Raw genomic sequence first — 17,595 nt, forward strand, 5'->3', positions numbered from 1 at the left:
AGCTGAGCCAAGTCTGAGGCAGCCACTCCCCACTCTCTAAATCCCTCTGGCTCTGCACCTGGACCCCCCCACCCACCACCTACCTGGGGGCACAGTGGGGGGAGGCAGGGTGAGACAATCTACCTGAAGAGATCTCCCTGGTGCCAGGTGTACCCCCTCGGCCACTATGAGACACTCTGGGAGGTTGCAGCCACTTTGGGTGTCCTCCCCTGTATGCTCCGGGCCCCACTCTGCTGGTCCAGGCCCCCGGGGAAGGGCATATTAGCTCCGAGCCTGCGTTTCTGACACGTTTCTCCTGCCCCTCCGTGCAGCTCCTCTCGGAGGAGAGGACTATCTCCACCAACAGAAAAGTAGACTGAGGCTTCAAGAGGGGACTGAGTGGCTGTTTCCTCCCAGAAGTTTGAGCCGGGCTCTGGCCGACAGCGGCCCGAGCCAGACACCCTGTCCAGCTACTGACCCCGGCTGAGGGGCGAGCCTGCAGCCAGTCGCAGAGCCTGCCGTGCCTCGTGGCAGGGACCCCCTGGGACTGGGTAGATTTCTGAAAACACCTAGCAGTGACAGCTCAGAACTCGGCTCATGCCTCCCAGTGGACGGGGGCCAGGGCCTCTGTTTGCGGGCTCCCCTCCTCACTGCCGTAGGGCCGGGCTCCATGCACAGGCGGCGGGGCTCTGACCGCTGGCCAGGCATTATCCAGAACTCTTGCTCGGGAACTGAGCCTGGCAGGGTGACACACCCACCACCCGAGAGGAAGCAGGCTGGCAGGTGCCCCGGCAACCAGGAGATGCAGGCACCAAAGAACCGGGCGGGACAGCGGGTGACCCCCACCCTGCCTGTGTGTTGATGACCATGGTAAGGTGTCTGAAGGCCAAGACGGGCAGGCCTGGGTGGGCCTGAGGCCTCTGGGTGGCCCTCAGTGGCCCCGTGGCAGCCGGGGCTGGCCCTGCCCGATGGTGGAGAGAAGCAGGGAGTGCCCAGTGTCCGTGAGCCAAAGAGAGAGCTGGTCTGGGTCTGACCAGCAGCTGCCCAGAGAGGTGCAGCGTATGCCCAGGGTGAGCCCTGCACCCCGGGGTCATGAGTAGGCTGTGCAGTTCTGCCAAGAGGGGACAGTCCGTCGGAGGGTTGGGGGCTGCAGATCCTGTGTGCACCTGCTGAGTTGAGGCCCCATGAGGTGCTCTGAGCACCTTAAGTTGTGCTCAGAAAAGCCCAGCAAACAGTCTTGAAGGTCAAGCACCCCCTGTGACCTCCTGAACTAATGGCCATTTATGGGTGGCTGAGGCTGGCAGGATGCAGAGGGTTGGAGGCTCCCCAGGGGTCTTCCCTGCTCCAGACTAGGTGCCCGCCCTCCTGGTACCCAGAGGTGTGAGTGCAGTGAGTGTGGGGCAGGGTCTGGGGGCCGGCTCATGCTCCCTCTGAGGCTGGGCCTCAGCCTCCCCGGCACAGGGGCCACCCCCTCTCTCCACCCCCACCCCCTCTCTCCGTGCTTCCCTGGCCTTGGAGACCAGACGTCATGCAGGTGGGCGGCCCTGGCAAGGCAGTCTGGGCCCAGAGCAGACCTGAGGGCCCCATAGTGCTCAGGCCTCTCAGGGCGGGACCAAGAGGCCCCAGGCACACGGGACACACGCAGAGCACGGGCAGGGGCAGCGCAGGGCTGGCCTCACTCACCACATGTCTCCATCCTGGATGGTCCGGTCGTTGGGGGCCCCGGCATGTCCGTAGTGCAGCACAGCTGAATTCTCACCACTGCAGAGCGAGGGGCAGGGGGGCAGTGTCAGGAGCGCGACCTCACCCAGCAGGCCCTGGGCTCGCACCCCAAACCCCTGCCCGAAGGCAATACCATCCACCCGCCAGTAGAGACCCTGGGGGTGGCTAGACCAGGCCTACGGCCTGAGGTGGGGGCGGGGAGCAGGGTGGCCCTGGCACCTGCAGCCCTACAGCTGGTGGCCAGCCTCCTGGCTCTGGGCTCACTGTACCGCCACGTGCTGGGCTTCCCCAGGTGAGTGCTGTGTGGCCCGGTGCCCTTGGGGCTGGGGATGTGGGACTGCTGGGGGAGACGGGGTCTGAGGCCCGGGGAAGGGACCCCCAGGAAGCCTCCTTTTCCTGGTGGAGGGAGAGGGGAGGCCGGGGAAGGGCCCGGACCGCAACAGGGGCCGCCATCTGCAAGCCTCGCTCTTCTAACTCAAGCTTGCTTCCCTAAAGAGCGATGCCTTTAAGAAAAAAAGGACTTTTAAGTCCATCCAAAGGAGAAAAAAAAAAAAAAATACCACCCCACCTGGGTGTAATATTTATGGCCCTGTTCGGGAGTCTCAGGAATCATAAAAGTAGAAATAATGATTTTTCTCTCTATCCACCAGAGAAGAGCATTTCCAAAGACTGAGATGTTCACATGTATTATTCATGCGCCGAGGACGCACACATCAGCAGAGCTGCGGGCTCCGGCCTGGCTGCGCAGAGGCCAGACCCTCTGACCCAGGGGCAGAGCATGGGGAGACCAGCCGGGGTGGGCCTGGGGGGCTGAGGGGGCCACCCACAGCCAGGCCGTGCCCCTCAAAGACACACCTAAGGAACACACGTGGACATGCACACGGCTGCAAGCAGGCCATGAGCTGCCCCATTCTCAAGGTCACGCGTGCCCCAAGCCTCCAAGCACACTCAGCCACATGCAGGTGACACACAGGGAGCCCTCGGCCCCAGCCACAATGGGACACCCCCCACCTGGACACCCAGCCCCGCCACAGTCGTGATGTTCCCTACGTGGCCACCCTGACGGCTACACACAGGCACGGAACCACGGCCTCACGTGCTGACATAGCTCCTTCCCTCACTGCTACACACAAAAGCCATCACAGTCGCGTGCCACATCCTGGTCCTCACAGGCTGGGTGTGCGCCTGTGTGGAGGGGCCGGGAAGGCCAGCCAGCAGCCCAGGGCGGCAGCCACCCTGGAGGGGGCAAGGGAGGCCGTGGCCGAGTGGGCTGGCTCCCTCCTTTGCCCCACGTGGGCCGGGAGCCTTAGGAGGGAGAATGACTTCTCTGCTTACGTGGGCGCCAGCGTGGGCTCGGTGGCGAGCAGGTGTGCCTGAGCTCACCCTCCCCGCCCCACAACCTCCTCCCCCCACCGTTCCCACTTACCTGCCACAGATGCAGGTGTAGGAGCTGTGGCGCATGCCCCCCCGGGAGTAGCAGTAGTGCTCGAAGAGGCTGTGGGGGAAGAAAGGAGGTCAGGGAGGAGTTGCCGGGGCATGCACACCCGCTGCCCCACGCAAGCCCTCAGCTCGGGCCTTGCTTGGCTGCGCCCACAGCAAAGACCCGCGCTCCCCTGCGTGGGTCCGCGAGGCTGGGAGCCGGGAGCCCAGGGTGGGCCAGAGGCCACCGAAGCAGGGAAGAGAGAAGCTCACCACCTCCAACGCCACGGAGCCACCCAGCCTCCTGGGCCCATCGAGGGGTGAGCCCTGGCCCTGTGGGAGACAGGCTGGGGCGGGGCCCGTGGGTGCTTCTGCAGGGCTGCACGGAGTCTCTCCCTGTGGCTCCCACGTCCACCGGCCACAACCCACCCCACCAGGACGGGCTGGACAAAGGAGCGATGTGCGCTCTCCAGGCCCCAAGCTAGACTCGGACGGCCCTGGGCCTGGCCCCAGGGAGGGGCACAGGAAAGGAGAGCAAGAGCCGCCGCGCGCTGGCCCGGAGGACAGGCTCGAGGGGCAGGCTGTCGTGCAGACAGTGCAGGGCAGAGCGGTCCCTGGGGTGGGCAGAGGGGGCGGGGGTGGAGAGGGGCCCTGCTTCCTTCCTCAGGCCAAGCAGCGAATGGCCCCCTGGACAAGCTCCCACCCTGGGCAGGGGAGGCCAGGAGCAAGGTCTGGAGGCAAAGATGGGCTCCTAGAGCCGGTTGCCAGCCCCCGGGTTGAGCCCAGAACCAGAGCCTGGGGAGGCCCCCAGGAGCACAAGACGTCAGCAGACCCCTGAGAGCCCAGCAGTATAACCAGGGTCAGAGGGCGAGGCCCCTGCCCTCCCGGGGCAGATCCCGGAGGTGACTACACGGGCCGATGGGCCAGACCAGCCGCAGCAACTCCGCATCAGGAGCTGAATCCTCGGGGGCGAGGGGGGCAGTGGGCATGCTACCAGGAGCTCTGGGGAGGCTGCGACCCTGCCCATCCCCATCATAAACCCTAGGACTCGGGGGTGGGGGCTCTGTGCTCAAGCAGCTCAGCCTCTCCAGGCCCTGCCCCCCAGGCCACTGGCTGAGAAACAGGTGCAGGGGACCCCACCCACACATTAACCTCAGGCCCGTGCCGCTGTCCCCGTCCCCAGAACACCAAGGCGGCCCGTGGGCATGCTAAGTGGCAATCCTACCCTGCACGCTCTAGGCCTGCTCTGGGGAACGTCCGTCTGGAGGAGTCTAATCTTCCAGGCGTTGTAAACACCAATTATGTATAATTGTTATGATTGGGTATTTAAGTAGTTGTCACGCAGGAATGGCTGTGCTACATTCAACTGGCTTCCAGCCTTGCTTCACCAACCTCCCAGGATAATCGGGTACCTACGAGCAAACTATTTCTCCAACATAAAGGATTTCAGGAACTGCCAGGGGGGTGAGGAAGGGCACACACTCCCCCTTGTCAGCGTGCCCTATGCTTGCAGCAGGAGCACTCTGGTGGCCGCCACCAACTTCCACCTGTGTCCCAGCGACCATGGGGGCGGAGAGGCCACATCACAGCCCCTGAAAGTGGCTATGGCCCAGCACGTTCCCTCACGGGGCAAGCCTTCCTGCACCAGGCCCCGGCAGGTGGCCCTGGACACCAGCTCTGCACCGCCTGGGCCCCCAGCCTAGATTCCAGGGCCTCGGACACCAGGACTCCCTCCGCACAGCGAGCCCATGGTGAGGGGAGGACATGCCACAGAGCATGTCGCAACCGTGCCTGGGCAGAAGCAGATCTACATGGAAGCCGGGCGAGGGGGCCTCTCCTGGGACCGGGGACAGGCTGACACCTGCAGGCTGTGGGAAGTGCGGGCATTAGGAAGGAGAGGCAGGGGGACGACTAACTGGAATGTTCTATAGCGGCCTGAGGACACGGGGTGGGTGGGCGGCTTCCCTCCCCTGCACCGGTCTCAGCGGCTGGCATTTCCCTGCCGCGTCACCCACTCGGGAGAAACAGCCTTCACTGCACGCCCTGGCTTCCATTTAAGAAAAAAGCACTTTCGGGTAAGAGGCACAGCTTCGAGAAGCACCAGACTGAGCAAAGGCTGACCCAGTTTTCACCTGCAGACTGCAGCCCGGCACCGGGGCAGCTCCTGCCACAGGAGGAGGAGACACGCCATAAGCCGAAAAGTCACTCGAGCTGAAAATGACTTGAAGTTCTTCAAATTGGACTTCGGCATCTAATCTTGGTTTAAATTAACTTTTCTGACATGACATGAGGACCAACGGGTGCTTTGGTGGCAGTAACAGGTAACACCCAGGCCCACGTTTTCTGCTCCCACGCCTCGACGGTCCCCGTGTCTGGGCCCTCGGGCCGGGGCTGTGGACAAATGCAACGGTCAGGGGGCCCGGGCAGAGATGTGAGTCCCACACATTTCTGATTTTCAAGGGTTGGGAGGTTGCTGAGCAGTGCATGCTGCAAACTGGGGCCACACGGGTGACATGCAGCTCCCGTGGAGCTCGGTCAGCGCTCGGCGAGCAGGGACAGACGGTTCCCACCACACAGCTCACAGGCCAAGGCGGCAATGGAAGGGCAGTTAACGAGGACCCTCTTGAACTTTATGGAAAATATGGCAGGCACACTGTGGCCTGGATGAGGGGTCTAACCAGGGTCTAACCTGCTGGCTGACTCAAGTCCACAGCTCAACTCGGCTGCAAGCCACCCATCGGTCCCTCCGGAGCCGCAGGGAGTCAACGGCAGAGTACGTGGCCGGGAACCGTCCCACCTCCCGCACTCAGAGGTGCTACGGAAGAGGTAACACATGGAGCCACGTTCGTGGGGCAAGAAGGAAGACAGGAGTTGCCAGGCTGGGGGAGCTGGAGGCCTCGGCTGATGCTGACACATGGGGACAGTGACAAGGCCTCCGGGACGCAGAAAGCAGCAGAAGAGAGCCGAGACCCCACCCCCACTTCCAGAGATGCACCCTCAGCACGGGGCCGACTTGCAGCCACTTCGCCAGCGTTGAAACAGGCCCTCCGGAAGCCTGCCCAGGCTCTGGGGAAAAATAAAGTCCCGGCCCTCCCTCAGAGCTCGGTGTAGGTCCGTCCTCCGTGGGGGTTCAGGCTGCAGGGTGAACTGCCTGCAAGGTCTGGAAAACTCCCACGCCAAGAAATGAGCAGATAGCTGGGTGCTGACTGGTGGTACTGGAGCCCCCGGGAGGAGCGACGCAAAGCCAACCGGGCCGCCTCCGCCTCAGCCCAGGCCAGGCCAGGCAAGGTCCGTGTGTACACACACCCTCACGCTGAAGATGAACTCACAGTTCAAAATCAGTCCACAGGAGTTGTCAAGCCACAGCAAGCAGCAGGCTGAGGACCCCCCCGCCCCACCACCACCACAGGGACTTCTGCTAACACGACTGCCAGGTAGTAACCATATGCACCTATGAGATAATTGACACCGAACCACAGAGCATCAAAACACAACAGGCAGATGTTGTGAAGAACCACAACGGAACTTCTGGAAGCGACCAGTCTATCCATACGCAGGTGGGGACAAGAAGCCAGGCAGCAGGGCTTGTAGCCCAGAGATCTGCGGCCCCGGCCTGTGTTCCCATGTCCTGCTGGGCCTAACCACCCTGCTCCCTCCCTCCTACCCACCTGCATGGAGCATGGGGTGGGGGGCACCCGACCAGGCACCAGGCACAGGGCCCGGCACCAGGAGGGGCCTCCTGATGTGCAGAGCCAAGCAGGGCTCCCACACACGCCGGCCGCTCTATGGTCCCTGAAGCTCCCCCAGCGTGGCCATTCTTCTAACTACAAATTTATACTCCTTGCCCATGAATTTCTCCCAAGCGAGACACGAGTGGAGAATGCTTTGTATCCAGGCATCAGTGACAACCTGTCGGTAACCTGGGAGAGTCTGTGCTGTGAATAACGAGGTGGATGGGGCTACTGCAGCGACGGAGGGGCAGGCCCATTTGTCAGCGCCCGGAGATGACGAATGGGGCAGGGAGAGCAGATGCCGAGGCCCGGATCTGCAGGAACGGCGTCTCCAGCGACAGCACCGTGGGCCTCCCCCGGGGCCCGCACATCCAGGCCACGGAGCCGAGCTGGGCACACGGCCCAGCTCCTGCCCTCCGAGGTTTATCACCCGATGAGGAGATAGCCACAGCCCCATAAAAATGCATTAGCTGCCCACGGTAACGGCCGAAGGGCTGCCCCGGGCGGCCAGCGTCCGCGAGCTCTCAGCACAAGCGTGAGCACCGGCAGACGGGCCGGCCAGGGAGGGGAGCAGGGGCCCAATCGGCCCCCCCTGGCAGGGCCCTGATGCACAGCGGCTCCCCGGAGGCCGAGCCAGGAATGGGGATGTGGAAGGGAAGGTGGGCAGGCCACTCGCTGAGCTGCAGGTCCAGGAGAGGGAGCGTTAGGAGGCAGGGTTCGCGTGTGCGGGGTCCTCCCGGGCCCAGGGGGTGCCCTGAGTTCTCTCCTGGCGGAGGCAGGCTCCCGAGGCTGCCCTCATGCACTCCGGCCCGTGGCTTCTCCAGCCTCTGCGTGTCCTGTAGTCCTTGCCTGGGCCACACACCGAGCCTCCGGGGGCACCACTCAGCACTGACACTGAAGCCAAACCCTAGCTCTGCACTTGCCAGCTGTGTGGCCTGTCTGTGCCTCAGTTTCCTCACCCGTAAGATGGGATAACGGGATTTCTCACAGAGCTGCTTTGTCACTTATGTGATATAAGACACATGAAGTACATGTGACAGTGTCTGGCATGCTCTGAGCATTATGTACAGGCCACGTGAGGCGTCACCACTGTCGTCATTCAGGGGCCTCCGAGGGAGTGAGCGCACACAGCCAGGACCCGGCGCCAAAGGCTGCAGGAAAGGAGGCCGGGCTTCGACCAACAATCCCTTGGCCATTCCCGTGAAGCCAAACAGAATCCCTCCGTGGCCAGGACCCCGGCGTCCGCACGCTCCAGCACCACGCGCAGGGGGGACATGTGCGCCCTCCTCAGGGCGGACGCACACGGGGTTCCCGGCACGGGGCATCTCAGCTGCCTCCTCCCACCCATGCATCCAGAAGTGTCGCCTCCCGAGAGAAGTGCCAGGGCCTCGAGTGGGGAGAAAGGAGGGAGTGGAGGTGAATCACGAGGTGTCGGGGCCAGCACAGCACTGGCTTACTTCTGATTCACGTTTATCCTGTTTATTTACTCTTATATTTGGGGGCACAAATGACCACAAGTACATATAGGACGTCTGAAGGCCTATGTACTTACTGAAAGAAGAGCCTTGATAGCAAGAAAACCACAGTCCCCCAGAGAGGAGCCCTAAGATACACCTGGGGGCGAGTGGAGTGTTTTCCTGGAGGTGGAGGCAGCAGCCAGAGAGGAGTGGGATCCCACCCAGAGGAGGGGTTTCTGCGGGGAGTCAGCAGGAGGAGAGCAGCTTTCCCAGGGAATCGGAAGCACATACCACATTATTTTTGTTCTAGGGAAGGGTGGATGGTTGCTCCATTCATTTCTTCTGGGGTGATCAGATGACATCAGAAAGCACCTGAAGGGCCCCCATCCCTCCCTGGTCATCGCTGCCATGCACCCCGGGAGAGCCTGGGCTCTGTCACGGAGCTCCCCGTGGGCCTTTTGGACCTGGCGGTGGTGAACCAAGCCCTTCTCCTCCCACAGGCCTCCCAGTGAGGAAGGACACAGAACAGGCTAGGGCACCCCCACTGAGGCTCGAGGGTGTTTTATTTATTTATTTATTTTTAAAAGATTTTATCTATCTATTCATGAGAGACACAGAGAAAGAGAGAGGCAGAGACACAGGCAGAGGGAGAAGCAGGCTCCATGCAGGGAGCCCGACACCGGACTCGATCCCAGGACTCCAGGATCACGCCCTGGGCTGAAGGTGGTGCTAAACCGCTGAGCCACCCGGGCTGCCCTCGAGGGTTTTAAATGAGCAAGTAGCCTTCACACAGTTTGTTGCCAAGAGGGGACTGTTTTGGACCAAACGCAGACATGCATTATTAATAAGATCGGAGCTCACGGCACAGCCTGCAAGACTCGGCACCACCAGGGACACAGACCCTGTGTAGTGGCCGCAGTGGCCGTCTCCACCATCAGCAGCCCCTTCTGCCCGAATGCTCCCCGGGTGGGGACAAAGACACCTTCCCACCCAGGACCTCCCACAAAAACCAGCCCATAAGGGAAACCCAACAGCCTCCAGTGGCCTCCAGCATTTTCAACAATCCTTGGGTGTGTTTGTGGGGGGGAAGGGGATGAAGAACCTGCCGCTCGGAGCTGTGGGCAGGGAGCCCGCTGAATCTGTGCTTGAGCTCGGCGTCGCTGCACGGTTTCAGACTCTGATGCACCCCAAGCCTCAGGCCCGTCGCAGGTGGGCGCACCAGGACGGCACCTGCCTCGCGGGGCAAGGTGTTGTGTTCTGTGAACGCTAGTGGTGGATGGAGCATGTTACACACCTGCCAGGGCCAGGGCCTCACAGCTGTGCACGGCAACCGCACCCCATCCTGTCATGGCCCGGGTGGGCCCGTGGAACGCAGAGGCCCCGCGGGGTGGGGGGGGAGAACCCGCCAACCAGAGGCAAGGGCAGCAGCAGAGACAGGGTCACGGCAGGAGGGCAGGGAGCACCAGAGAGAAGCCACTCACTCTCTCCCCAAGAGCAGCATTATCGAGGTACGAGATAATTAGCATTTTAATTGGATAATTGGGAATTCTAAATTGCCTATCTTGTATTAAGCATAACTGAGGACATAACGTGACATTCAATTAACAAATATTCCTCTTTATTCTTGACATGCTTGATTACGTTGAATTTCTGAGTTCTTCAGTATCAGTTACCGGATAAAGCCCTGGCCGCGCCAGACTGCTAATAAGCGCAGAGCATATATACGTGGAAAAGATTTCAGAAATTCTCTACACAAAGGGGGGAAAAAAAACCCAAAAAAACCTCACCCATAATCTTATTCCCCCAAGATAACCTCTATCAAGTATGTTGCTGAACATCTTTCCAGGCACGTTTTTAAAATGCATAAACACAGGTTTTTAAAAGCAGCAATTAGCCGTCTATTAAAATAACAAGACCTTTTTCTAAAGCCGCTTTCTGACCGAGATCTGACTACAGTCGTAGGGCCCCAGCGCAGTGGCCTGTCCCGGTGAGCACGCCCCGCGCCCGGCACCCAGCACCCGGGGTCCCTCCCAGGCAGCCCTCCCGCCCGCGGGCGGCCTGGCTTCCAGCACCCCACGGTACTTCTGCCTCCTTGTGACCTCTACGTAAGCGGAACCAAACCACACGCCCTCCCCGTCCGGCTTCCTCTGCCGCTGGTGCCCACGAGGCCCACCCGGGGGGCGGGGAGCTGTCGTTGCTCGTTCTCTTGGTGGCAGCGTCCCCCTGGCTCGCTCTCCTGCTGCTGAGCGTCCCGGCCGTTTCCGGATGGCAGCGGTCGCCCACAGAGCTGCCGCGGACCTGCCGTCGGGGCTTCGGGGGCGGTGTGCACGCACCTCGGCTGAGCACGCTCCGGGGGCTGAAGTGCTGTGTCACCGGATTTTGCATCGGTTTGGCTGCAGCAGGTAAGGCCAGTCTTCCCGGGCAGCTTATCAGCTTATTCGCTGGCCTGTAACTCCTCCCACTTCGCACCTGTGCAGGGGTCCCAAGTGAGCTGAGAAGTGCCCCCCACCCCACCCTTGCCCAGTCCTGGACCGAGGCTGGCACATTTTAGGGAAGGTTCTCGCTAAAGCAACAGCATTTCCATAGACACACGTCTAGACTATGGTTATTCTTCCCGCTGTCACCCTGTCCAGAATCTACTTCCCCCTCACCCTGGTGCAGGCCACCTTCTTCTCTTGCAGGTTGATGGGGACATCGCTTCGGCCCTCATCCCCTACAGAGGGCTCCTTTTACGATCTAAGAAGGATCACAGAGTCCTGGCTTCCTGGGCGCAGCGTGTGCCAACCTCCCCCCCGCCCCATTTCCCTGCCTCCTCTCGTCTTTTCCAACTGCCTCCCTGCTGCTCCGGGGAACGCTGGGCCAGCTCCCACCACAGGGCCACCAGAGGAGCCCCATTCTCTCCGCCTGGAATGTCTGCCCCAGAGATCCGTAGCTTGCTCTCTCCTTCAGGACTCTCCTCCAACACCCCCCTCTCAGGGACCCTGTCCCGAGCTCCCTGGAGAGAGCCCTCCCTATGACTTTCATCCATCCAACCATCCATCCATCTATCCACCTATCTCATCTCCATTAGGCTGGGGGTTTGTCTATTTTGCTCACTCCAGTGTCCCCAGGGCCCAGAATAGTGCCTGGCCCACCGACGCCTCTCAGTACATTTCTGTTGAGTGACTGAATAGTAAATGGTTGTGTGGGCAGGACCACAGCCTATAATTTACTTCACCAATTTCGCGCTGTTGGATATCTAGGTTGCTTCCACCTCCATGTTACGATGGACACCCGTGGCCATATGCCTTTCCCTGTCTTTGGACTAAATTCCTAGAAGGAGAATTACATGTGCACGTTTTGAGTCTCAGGGCCTGTTCTGCCAAACAGACCCCAAAAAAGGTTCAGAAGGACTCTCAGAGTCCTGAGCAGTGCATCATGGGGCCTGTCTGGTAGGCAAATCACAACAGTATTTTCTTGTTTCACGGATTAACTGGCAAGTTTACATGTTTATGTCCTCATGTTTCTTCCTTTCTGAGTGGCCTGTTCCTTTTTTAGAAAAATGAATGTTCATCTTTTTCTTATTGATCTTTCTGGGGTTTATATATGATGGACACCAGCTAGTGGTTCCGACCACCATCTAGGCAGCAAGCAGCTGGCCCATTCTGACCCTCCGCAGGACCTCCTTTGCGGATTCCCTGGAAGAAGGGCAGGGCAGCAGGGGCAGGAGCCGTGGACTAGGACGGGACTGCGTGGTGCCCAGAATGATGACAATATGCAGGAAGAGAAACCCCGGAGCCTGCAGCACGCGGCTCAAGTGGAAAATTCTAGGTCTGTGAATCCAGACCCCTTTGGGGCTGACACTCTTGAATGAGTGACAGGGCCCCAGCTTTGGGAGGCTCTGGAGGAGCTGTGCAAACACAGGTGCCACTGCCAACAACGTGCCTTAATCCAGGATCAACATCTGCTCACATCTGACCCAATCTCACCAGCCCCAAATGGGCTGATGTCAGTGGTCATAGCCTTCTTGGCCCCAAACTGAACTGCGCCCCTGACTCAGCTTTTAAAAATGCACCAGGTCACCCTAGGAATCACCCATGGAGGATCAACGTATGACCAGGGAGGAGCGGAGGGAGATGATTCTTGTTCGACACAATCCAGAGGCTACTTTCCCTCCCAGGGACACCTGCACCCCTTCTTCCCCTTCCCAGGAAAGTGCAGGAGAAGTAAATCGGTATGTGGAGAGCCTTCTGGAAGAGCTACGGGGGTGGGGGCTCTCCTTCAGCTAGTTCCCAAGGCATGACGGAAGTCCACGAGATGACATTATGGGGTACACTGATAAACATGTTTTATGCATTAGGTATTTATTTTAAAGTGTTCCGTTCCATTTGCAGCAAATTATACTGAGTTTCATTCACGACAGGGATCTCAAGCTTTCTTTTAAAGGATATTTAAGGGGGGAAAAAAGTAAACTATTAAGCAAATAACACTACAAGTGGGACGAGGGTTTGGCAGAGGGTGTGAGGGTGTCACGTGACTGGTGCTAGCTGATTCTGCTCTGAGGCTTCGCCGGAGGAAAACCTGTTTTCAGCTCCAGGTGGAGTACACTGGTCCAGAAGCTCCCTGCCTCCAGAGAGCACCTGCCTGTCTATGGAAAACAGCTGGTGGGAGGGGCTTAAACAGAACCCAGACTCCGTCCCGGAACCCAGACCCTCCCGCCGCTGTTCCTGGCCCTGGCTCAGTGGCCTTGGACGCCGGGCCAGTGTGGACGGACCCTCAGGGCACAGGCCAAAGGGGCCCCTCCGTCCTCGGCAGCTGGAGGGCCGAGGGGTCTCGGGGAACAATGCCACCTCCAGCAAATCTGGCCGCTAAGGGCCTCGGACAAGCAGGTGCCAAGTTCTTGCCACGCAGCTCTGGCTCTGCCACCGAGTGGAGACGAGGAAGGGCTTCCCTTTGGCCTGAATCCTGGCTGGAGCCTTACTTGGCAACGTTTCCATCTTCCTTTGTTTAATAGCGCATCGTAGAGCCAGGTCACTCAGACGGAGCTTGTTGAGGGCAAGGATTCTCTCACATGCCCACACGGGACCATGGGTGTAGAGCACCTCGGGTGCCTGTGGCCACCCCACCCCGCCTGGGGTGTCCTCCGAGGCCCCACTCCTCAAATTCTCCCCACAAGCAAAGCTTGGAACCTTCCACCACAAGGGTGCTTCCTGAACACCAATCCTGCAGCGGATGAGGGTCCTGGATTCCAGTCGGTGCAGTCGGGGCAGGGTCCCCCGTCACCCCTTCTAGAGGAAGAGAGGGCTAAGTTTTTTGAACTCCTCTAGGGTGTCTGTCTTGTTTCCACAGAGCCCAGTGCTACTCTGTTTCCAAACAATAAATTTCTTTCTCGGCCTCCCAACCTTAAAGTATTTCACAAATTGGCTGTTTCAGATAGAACTTTCTCTGGAAAGCACCGTTTTATGTCAATGCCTCTCTCAAGTGGCGGTCTGAAGTACTGGCTGGCTCTCCCCATCCCGGCTCCAGCTCTGGCCAGCACAATGGGGCTCCCCTCTTCTGACCGAGTCACCTTCCAGGTCTCACGTCCACATCTTCCCTCCCAACTGCCCTCTGCTCCAGGCTCTGACACCAGTCGGGCCCAGATGCATACATGCAAACCATTCTAGGTATTTTAAGCAGAGGACACGGAATATAGGGAACCAGTCACCAGGGGTGTGTGCCTGGGGGGTGGTCAGTGTGCAGCCGGAGGCCGGGGCCACCGCCAGGCTGGAGGACCCAGGGGAGCTGTGTCACTGCAGCCCAGGATCCCAGCCACCTACAAGAAGCGAGAACCACGGCTGCCTCACCAGGTGAGCACCACCCCAGGTACCTAAGACACAATGTGTCCTCTTGGCTCCCCGGGAGCCACAAAGCCCACTCGAAGGACAACCAGTAACAGAAGGGAGGCCCAGACCCCGTTCGGCAGGCCTGGGCGGGCCCTTGATGGAAACAGCCCTTTCCACCCTGCACGTGCTTGCATCTTATGGCAGCATATTGGCTACTTAACGTGGGCTGCCAAAGACCTCTCCTAACGAGCCTTCGCGTCCCCGCTCACAACTCCAAACGTTATTTTAGACACACTTGGCTGAAGGAACAACAGCAATGCTATTCATCACTTTGAAAGTCTTCATCCACTTAAGATGATAAATGGGGAAAGCACCCACGCTGCCCCTGTAGCAAGATCAGCCCTGAAAAGAGGAGGCGCTGCCAGTAGGGGGGCTCTCCAGGTATGGGGCAGGGGTGGGGTGACCACGAGGCAGTGGGCTCCACTTTCAAGGGTCCCTGGGGCCTCGGCGCTGGCTCGGGCCACCCAGGTAGGAGGTGGCTGGGGGACAGTCACAGGTGCTCCTTAACCCGTTGCAGGATGTCTGTCCTGGGTTCACAGGGACCACATGAGGCGATTTAAGAACTCACTCTCCTACTCTGAGCCTTTCCCCTGCTGACTTCCTACAGATGCAGGGCAGGTTCCTAAAAGTACTCCTCCCACCCCCATGTATTACAATTTTTGGTAACTTAAACCTATTTATCTATCGCTAATTAATAAGGTCTAAGTCCTGTGATGACAGGGTGATTAAACGGGTTTTGGAATAATCCATTTTTAATTAAAGTGCTACCCTCTCTTGGTTTCTGGATAGATTCAAAAGAAAGCTTTAACAGATGCCTTGTTTTTAAATACACATTATATGAGGCCAATAATTAGAAGAATTCATGCTTTTAATTACATTTTAATTATTCCTCGCCTACTGATGCAAAGTTAAATATTCTTTCTTTATGGTACTAATACTGCTAACCAAAGCCAGCAGACAACTAGCAGGAATTTTTCCGTGTGTGAAGTCCTGTTCCAAAGAGCTGTGGAACAAAGGTAGTCTTTGCCCTCTTCCTGGCAGACGGCGATCCATTTCTGGTGAACTGCCTGGCCTGGAAGTGCTCTCCTGGCTCCCGGCTGTAAGACTCACGCTCCCAGGCAGAACCACCGGCTGGGTGATGAGGGTCTGGGTGTCCCCTTCTCCTGTCCAGCCCCGAGGCAGAAAAGTCCCGTGGCTTCTCCATCCCCTCCCTGTGCATGCTGCGAAGCACCTCACCAGGGTGACCCACGCAAACAACCAAACCACCCATCAAAATTCAGAAAGCTTACAGGGGCGATGAGAACCTGCAGGCGGGGGCAGAGGGGGTCACCTGTGAAGGTGCGCTTCCCTGTCTGCCATGCTGGGTGCCCCCGGCGCTCTGTTTCAGGCCCTGCCCTCACTGCCAGCACCCGTGGGCTCCCCTTGCACCAGGGCTGCTGCAGACCCTCCTCGGTGCTCCCTCGAGTCCACCTGGCTGCTCTGCTGGCCTTGAACCAGGTCCCCTCATGGCCTACCTGCCCACCCCGGAGGTGGTGGCTACAGGAGGATCTCAGTGGCCTCCCCTCTCTCTCACCATCAAAAGTCCTTCCTAGGTGAGCCCTCTCCTCTCTCCTCCCCCCTGCCCCCCTAACACACACACCCTTCATGGCTATTACTCTTGCACATGGCTTGCACATGGCTGTGTCTACGACACAGGCCCAAGGCATCCTGTACCCAAAGCTGGGTACAGTGATGAGCACACAGTAGGTCCTCAGTAAACATCTGAGGAAAGGATAACAGGTGGCAGGGACGGTTGGCCTGAACATGCCCAATGTTCCAAACAGAACACACACAAATACACGTGGCCTTACCTCCAGCTGCCCTGGAGGCGCCCTGGGTGGAGACCTGCCTGTGTGCTCACCTGTCTCCCTGTAGTCAGTGGGACCATGGGACTGGCTATCGACAAAGGGAGTATTAGCAGAAGTGACGTGTGCCGCTTCCAGGCAATGCTTTTAAGAGTGAACGTGAGCTCTCCGTGCTTTCTCCCTCCCCTCTCAACGGGGGCAGAGGCGGCAGGCGGCAGAAGCAGCCCCGACACTGGAGGAGGAGGACAGCCATGGGGCCGGCCTCAGACCGCAACCTGGGCCAGAAATGAACATCCACTGTGCTCAGCCACTGATATTTTGGTTTTTGTTGTTAGTGCAGCAATGGCTATCCTATGCTGACACACAGAGGAGTTTAGAATGTGGTAAAGGTAGAATTTTTAAGTCAGGGAGGTAAAGATGTGATTCTAAAGACGGTGGGTCAATGCGTCATTCCATGGGAGGCAAAGAGGCCAGTGTCTGTGCTTACTCATCACTCATAAATGCATTTTAGGGAAACCAAAATGCTAAACGTAAAAAACAAAACCATATGGATATGTGGATTTGTCGCACTATATATACCGATGGGGAAATATTTCATAACTGTACAGAACATTTTTAAAAGAAAATCATAAAGATAAAAGAAGACAGAGCAAGCAGCTGAACTGTCTTGAAGCAGCAGAAGTGCCCTAGGTGAGTATGCAAAAGGCATCAACTGTACAGGGAAGGATGAACTTGACACTTTAAAGTGTGCTTCAAACTGAGAAAAATGTTTTGACAAACAGTAACATGGAGAGCCCTAGTACGAAATGCTCTTGGAGATCAGCAGATTGACCACGGATGTCCCAGCCAAGGACAGACAATCCACAAAGGCAAATGCCAGAGAAGCACCTGCAAGAGAACTTCAACCTCACCAGTAATCAAAGTAGTGCAAATAAAGGTTATTACTTTTCCCTTATCAGTTGGTAAAGATCAAAAATGATAAAGGCAACATAGTCAACTCTGGGGCCCGAGTGGGGACAGGCACTCACGGGTGTGTGCACCTGTGTGTGCACCCCCAGCTCAGTGGCAGACAGCACAGGTTCTAGAGGCTGCCTGGCTCCTCCAAGGCCCATCTGTCTGCCTTGGGATCACAGGCCAGTTTCTGAAAGCCTTTATGGGTCCTATGAAGTGCAAAGGGTGCCACCCTTCACCTCATAGGTATTAAATGAGAAAATTTCTAGGAAGCACGTAGTATGTCCTCAGGGGACGCAAACATCATGGACAGCTATGAGGGAGAGTGCGTTCTAGAGGGCAGGTCAGCTTTGTGCATCACAATATCCTCCAGCAATTCCATTTGCAGGAATTTACCCCAAAGAGATTACCAGTTACACACTCAAGGGATGGAAGGGTAAGGTGGGTCACTGCGATGCTGCTCGTGATGGGACGGGCGTGAGCGGACTATGGCGGGGCCCCACAGCCGCGGTGTGTAGCCCTAGCTCAGAGACAGAAGACCTGTCCGCTTGACACCGGAGGAGGAACAAAGTCAGCCTAGTGTGATCCCAGCAGATCAAAGTCCGTCTGTCTGCGCTCCTGGAGACCA

At 58.5% G+C, this 17,595-nt stretch overlaps 1 protein-coding gene across 1 annotated transcript in view; it reads right to left on the minus strand.

Moving 5' to 3' along the window:
- The window catches only part of PEPD (peptidase D), a 109,445-nt gene that overhangs the window by 18,351 nt on the left and 73,499 nt on the right, over nt 1-17,595 (minus strand). Inside the window, exons 10-11 of the mRNA XM_072750078.1 lie at nt 3,128-3,196; nt 1,663-1,740 (exon numbers count right to left, since the gene is read on the minus strand). Coding sequence (XP_072606179.1) covers nt 1,663-1,740; nt 3,128-3,196 — 147 coding nt within the window. The remainder of the gene's footprint in view (nt 1-1,662; nt 1,741-3,127; nt 3,197-17,595) is intronic.

Source organism: Vulpes vulpes, chromosome 1 (genome assembly GCF_048418805.1).
Source record: "Vulpes vulpes isolate BD-2025 chromosome 1, VulVul3, whole genome shotgun sequence".
Lineage (NCBI taxonomy): Eukaryota > Metazoa > Chordata > Mammalia > Carnivora > Canidae > Vulpes > Vulpes vulpes.